At 40.8% G+C, this 6,217-nt stretch overlaps 1 protein-coding gene across 1 annotated transcript; it reads left to right on the top strand.

Moving 5' to 3' along the window:
- Positions 1-1,099: 1,099 nt before the first annotated feature.
- Positions 1,100-5,611, top strand: LOC308410198 (uncharacterized protein). The gene is made up of 5 exons (XM_080903369.1): positions 1,100-1,225; positions 3,295-3,412; positions 3,529-3,662; positions 3,769-4,409; positions 4,717-5,611. Exons 4-5 carry the CDS (start codon positions 4,099-4,101, stop codon positions 5,573-5,575), a joined length of 1,170 nt encoding a protein of 389 aa, XP_080759495.1. The 5' UTR covers positions 1,100-1,225; positions 3,295-3,412; positions 3,529-3,662; positions 3,769-4,098; the 3' UTR covers positions 5,576-5,611.
- Positions 5,612-6,217: the final 606 nt, after the last annotated feature.

Raw genomic sequence — 6,217 nt, 5'->3', positions numbered from 1 at the left:
TCCACCCCTTACCACAACCTGTGATCAGAATTTGTGGTAACCAATCACAGTCAACCTCATTTTTATGTTGTCTCAATCAAGCTATGTGCAACAACCTACATACAGGTGAATGGATACGAAATCTCTGCACCAACAAAAAACACCGTAAGTACCCTAGTTAATCTCAATTACTGTTCGACTTTGCTAACTAAAAGCTAAGCGATGATTCAGAAACATTGCTTTGTCCTTTTAAGCGCATGTTACATGTTAGCTTTGTAGTAAGCGAAAAAAAAAAAGTCATGCTAACCTTGGTCCGTTAGGAATGTTGCCAACATGCCATTTTAGGTGAGGCATGTTAATAAGGTCTTTAATATGGTACTCCGTTTAGCCACTTTATATTATTTAAAATACGGTTTTATAACGGGGCAGCACGGTGGCACAGTGGTTAGCACTGTTGCCGCACAACAAGAAGGTCCTGAGTTCAATTCCACCATCAGGCCGGGGTCTTTCTGTGTGGAGTTTGCATGTTCTCCCCGTGTTTGCGTGGGTTCTCTCCGGGTACTCCGGCTTCCTCCCACCGTCCAAAGACATGCAGCTTGTGGGGATAGGTTAATTGATTAATCCAAATTGTCACTAGGTGTGAATGTGTGAGTGAATGTGAGTGTGAATGGTTGTCTGTCCCTGTGTGTTGGCCCTGCGACAGACTGGCGACCTGTCCAGGGTGTACCCCGCCTTTCGCCCTATGACAGCTGGGATAGGCTCCAGCGCCCCCCGCGACCCTGAAAAGGATAAGCGGAAGCGAATGGATGGATGGACGGTTTTATAACACTTGTTACATTAGCCGGATTAGGCTAAACGGTACTGCACTGCCATCCCAGATAGCAAGACGACATTGAATTGATGTTGATTCTATAAAGTACCGGAGAAAGTAGATTGAATGTTCTTTTGTTATCACTGATTTATGGTCTAGTTACAGTTCACCAGCTATGTCGACGTGCAATTTATGTATATCTGACCGGGAAATTAAAGCAGCGATCACTTGGACTGTTCCGTATCACCCCTCTTACAGTGGTACATCCCTCCAGGTAACCATTCACAAGTCTTGTACAGTAGAGCAGGAATTACTCTCAGCGGAATTGAGAGGAGAAAGTGGATGCAAGCTACCGTTAAACTTGACTGAAGAAGAAGAGAGGAGAAAGCATATTAGTTCATGCACTTCACTGGCCTGCACCACGATTAGTATAAGGTAAGAATGAATGAATTATATTCTATTCTTTATTTATAGGTTGTTTACAGTACAGTAAAAAAAAAAACTCGTTAATATACAGTTTCGGACAAAATGTGTAAGCCCGAAATTGTGTCTACTTTCATCTTATAGTCCGGCAACAAATAAATTGCACTGCGAACGCAGTCCATCAACAAAGAAAACATTTTCGTTTCATACTTTTCCACTAAGCTAAGGCTTCGAGGGTTCCTTTGTTAGCCTTGTCGTCGCCTCGGCCACCATTGACCCAGACTGTAGCTCTGTGGTTGCTTTTTTTGCATAGTACTAAAAAAATGTAAATCTGTGATAAATGGTAGGTAAACGTAAAGGTAACTGTATAAATGTGTTCAATGACTTTGTTACTTTTGATGATTGGAAAGCACCCGCTTCAGTTCGCACACGAAAACTTTAGACTCAGTTCGATTGCTCACGCGGCATGCCCACGTGACTTTACTTCGCAAGCTCACCGGAAAAATCAATGCGCAATTATGTGAGGTAAAAACTATAACTTTAATCTCAGCCAAACCCATTTACTCAGGAACAAATACAATAGTTTAAAAAGCCAAACAATAACATTTTTAAGTTATCTAAGTGACTTATATATATTTAACCTGAGTAGCGAAAGACGGCGGTGGGTTTGAAAACAATTTGCCGGGAGTCCGGTGTTCTCACGGCTCTAGCACTCGCATCCCCAGGCTTCTACCTTTCTACCTATAAAACCCGGAGAGCAGCCAAATGGCTGGTAGGCTTTTAGCTAAACTTTAGCTTCAGCCAAGTGGAAGCTTAATTGGCTTGTCATTCATATGTATATTAGGTTGTTACCTGGGAATTCTGGAGGGAGGGGAGTGGGGGTGTGTGATTGAGGGGGTGGGGGAGCTGCTAAAAGCTGTGCACTTCCTTTTGTGTTTCATCTTGATGCATTCTCAATCATCCAGGGAAATAAATCTCCAAAAGTCACCAACTTGGAGTGTTTCAGTTTGCCATCTTAGGGAGAAATCAACACACATGGGTGTATGTCCTTTGTTGCTGAGATTTATTGATAAAAACAGTACAAAACACCAACCATTTTTACACATATTTACAAATAATAATAAAAAGTGAGTGAGTACATTTCAACATTTTCAGCAATCACTCACAATCCTGGCACTGCCATGGTATCTGTAGTCTGCATTTACCACATGTGTATCTGTTGCAGTGATATTTGAGGTTTATACAGCTACATTTCATCCTGAAAATATGTTAAATGTTTATTTTGTGACCCAGAAAGAATAATCAGAGTAATATTAAAACTAACTAGCTGCCGCCATTGTTGGAAACTGAGCAGGGCTGCGCTATGAATTCTGGGACAGAGCTACTACTTCTTCGGGGTTTAACGGCAGCTGGCATCCTTGTACATGCAGTGCTGCCATCTTCTGTTTCAGTCCGTTATTACACTCTTAAATCCACAACGAGTAAAGAAATGAATAAAGAACAGTATATGCAGAAAATAAATAATAAAGTTAAAAGACAGCATGGTCTTCATGAACCCAGGGTACAATACAAAAATGTCGTTTTATTTAAGTGAACAAAACAATGTAGACCATGTTCATTTTGTTAATAAGTTGGAAAAAAAAACTAATGACAGCATTTAAAATAAACAAAGATAAATAACATAGATGGGAACATTTGACAATGGAATTGGAACATTATCAAAAATGATTTTTCAGATATGCAGAGTAGAAGATGCGGAGATTCAAATTTTTAACTTGGGTGTGTGTTTGAAATATGAAAATATTGGTTGACATCATTGACATACTGTTATTAAAGATAGGAATATGTATGAAACGTAGATTCAAAAGCTCTATTAACAGAACTATAACCTGTTAGAATCTGACATTTATTTCAGATGCATTCTGTAACTGTTCACAGTCCCAATACTTAGTGATGACAGAGTGTTTCCAAAAGTGCTCAGTCACAATTTTCAGAAGACTAACATGAAATTTTTTGATTTATTTAAATATATAAACCTGTTGAAGGTAATAATTTAATTTTTTGTCTTTGTGGGATCACAGTACAAAGTATGGCCTGGAGGATTTTCATCTCAAGGTGCAAGAACATTCTTAATGACTGTACACGGCGGCTGCTGATGGACGATGTTGGGCCAGATGTGCTACAGTTAGCGTTAAGGAGGTATGATCAAAGCATGATGGAAAACATTTAACATTTTAACTTGCATAAAATGTTTAAGGGGAATATGGCCTGAAAATATAACATGAATTAAGAAGTAATTTTTTGATATCTTTGAGGTTGGAGACAATGCAGAGAAGCCTTCGGTGGGCAAGAGGAAGACTGATCAGTGTAACTGCAGCAGATCAACTTCTGCGTGACTTGGCTGAATTGATTCAGGAGGTCGAACTGTCTACTCAGCATGGCCAACAAGGTAAGCACATATTGTGTCGATTCCTTGACTCATCAAAAGTGTGAAATAAATTATGACTCTGTCTTAACCTATTTTCCAAATACACCAAACGCTTATATATTTTCAGGCTCTTTTGGATACCAGGCACCAGTGGTTTTCAACAGAGGTAGAGGCAGATCCCTTTACCTTATCACTCGGGAACAGCTTTCATTCCTGAAGTCATGTGGATTCACTGCACCTCAGATGGCTGATATTTCGAATGTTTCACTTCGTACAATTCGAAGACGTCTGCGGTCAGTGACTTTTGAAACCAGTGTGACTTTCAGTTCTTTTGTGACACACACCCACTGTTTATTCAAATTAAATGGTATTGTGAAATTGTAAAAATTAGTATATTTGAATGTGCACTAACTAGTCAAGTTATGATGTATGTTGTTATGGCAGTGATAAAATACTCATGTTTTTTTTGTCTGATTTCAGACAGTATCATTTCACCCGTGCATCAATGTATGCGGAACTGACTGACAGTGCGCTGGATGAACATGTGCAGGACATTGTCGCTGGCAATGAACAAATTGGTCCTGAGGCTGTCAGAGCCTCCCTGCGAGTACGTGGACTACAGCGAAGGAGGGTTCGAGCAAGCATGCTACGGATAAATCCTGGAGCAGCTGCCATAAGAGCAGTTTTGCGGAGACCAGAACGAAGAACATATCAGGTTGCAGGTCCAAACTTATTGTGGCACATTGATGAAAATCACAAGCTGATAAGGTAACCAACCACACTGATTTGTTGAACACCTATTTTGACCAAAGTGAAATTCAGCATTACATCAAATATAATTGTTGAACAGTAAGACACGTCCAATAGAGCCAGGCCCTGGGATGGGCAGTCCTCTAACACAACTGGTTATGTTTAAAGGGGAAGATCAGAGAACACAGAGAGCGCAAGCAACGTACAGAGAAAAATTCAAACTTGACATGCAATAGTGCCATGTAAATCAATTAAGACTGTGTTTTCCATTGTTTCAATAACAAAGCAGAAATAATATTTTTCTTCTTATGGACCACGGTTTTAGGTGGAGGATAGTCATTCATGGGGCTATTGATGGATACAGTCGTCTTGTGGTCTTCCTTCATGCCTCAAACAACAACCGTAGCAGCACTGTTTTATCAAGTTTCATCAGAGCCGTGGTATCCTATGGTGTACCCTCGAGGGTCCGGACAGACAGAGGAGGGGAAAACAATGCTGTCTGCCTGATGATGAACATTTTCAGAGGCTTTGATCGTGGAAGTGCCCTAAGAGGAAGGAGTACCCATAATCAGAGAATTGAGAGGCTCTGGGGTGATCTGTGGCGAGGAATGACCAATGTGTACTGTGATTTATTTCACCACCTGGAGGAGGAAGGCATCATTGACATTGACAATGAAATGCACCTTTGGGCTCTCCATTACATCTATCTCCCAAGGATCAACAGAGATTTGAAAGACTTCACTCAACAGTGGAACAATCATGGCTTGCGGACAGAGAGACACTTGAGCCCATTACAGATTTTTGTCCGAGGCAGCCTCCAGCAACAGGGCCGAGCCTCAACTGCCATGCAGGACATCTTTCAGACCAGAGCAGCTGCTGCTGATGGGACTATTGGTGGGACAGCTGATGGTAGTGTGACAGCCACTGAGAGTGAGACGACTGCTGCTCAGGGCTCAGGTGCAGATTCTGGTGGTGGTGGTGGTGGTGCTCATGGTACAGATGAGCTGGGATTGCTGGTTGACTGGCCTGAGAGGATTACTGCGCCAGACATTGAATTTACTCTGGACAGAACGGTGATGGAGCAAGTGGTAGAACTATTTAATCCACTAAGTGGCACCAGAGGGAGTCATGGTATTGAACTCATATCTGGCTTAATATACTTTCTGGACTCCACATATCACTGAGACAGGCGTGTCACAAATTTAGAGGATCATCATTTAGCCTGGAGAAATAGTTTGCTGCTTTATAAGAAAGCCCTCCGCAAAGCCAGAACATCTTACTATTCATCACTGATTGAAGAAAATAAGAACAACCCCAGGTTTCTCTTCAGCACTGTAGCCAGGCTGACAAAAAGTCAGAGCTCTTTTGAGCCAACAATCCCTTTAACATTAACTAGTAATGACTACATGAACTTCTTCACAAATAAAATTTTTATCATTAGAGAAAAAATTACCAGTAATCATCCCACAGATGTAATATTATCTACAGCTACTCTTAGTACCATTGATGTTAAGTTAGACTCTTTTTCTCTAATTGATCTTTCTGAGTTAACTTCAATAATTACTTCCTCCAAACCATCAACGTGTCTTTTAGACCCCATTCCTACAAAACTGCTCAAAGAAGTCCTGGCATTAATTAATTCTTCGATCTTAAATATGATCAACCTATCTCTAATGATCGGCTATGTACCACAGGCCTTCAAGCTAGCTGTAGTTAAACCTTTACTCAAAAAGCCATCTCTAGACCCAGCAGTCTTAGCTAATTATAGGCCAAATCTCCAACCTTCCTTTCATATCAAAAATCCTTGAAAGAGTAGTTGTCAAACA

This window comes from Rhamphochromis sp. 'chilingali' (genome assembly GCF_963969265.1).
Source record: "Rhamphochromis sp. 'chilingali' genome assembly, chromosome: 14".
NCBI classification, from domain to species: domain Eukaryota; kingdom Metazoa; phylum Chordata; class Actinopteri; order Cichliformes; family Cichlidae; genus Rhamphochromis; species Rhamphochromis sp. 'chilingali'.
This window is presented reverse-complemented; position numbering and strand designations above follow the sequence as displayed.

Excerpts from the sequence above, each read along its gene's own strand:
- LOC308410198 (XM_080903369.1), top strand. The coding sequence starts at position 4,099 with ATGTTTTTTTTGTCTGATTTCAGACAGTATCATTTCACCCGTGCATCA. Across the intron at positions 4,410-4,716 it reads GAAAATCACAAGCTGATAAG|GTGGAGGATAGTCATTCATG; the intron begins GTAACCAACCAC and ends CCACGGTTTTAG.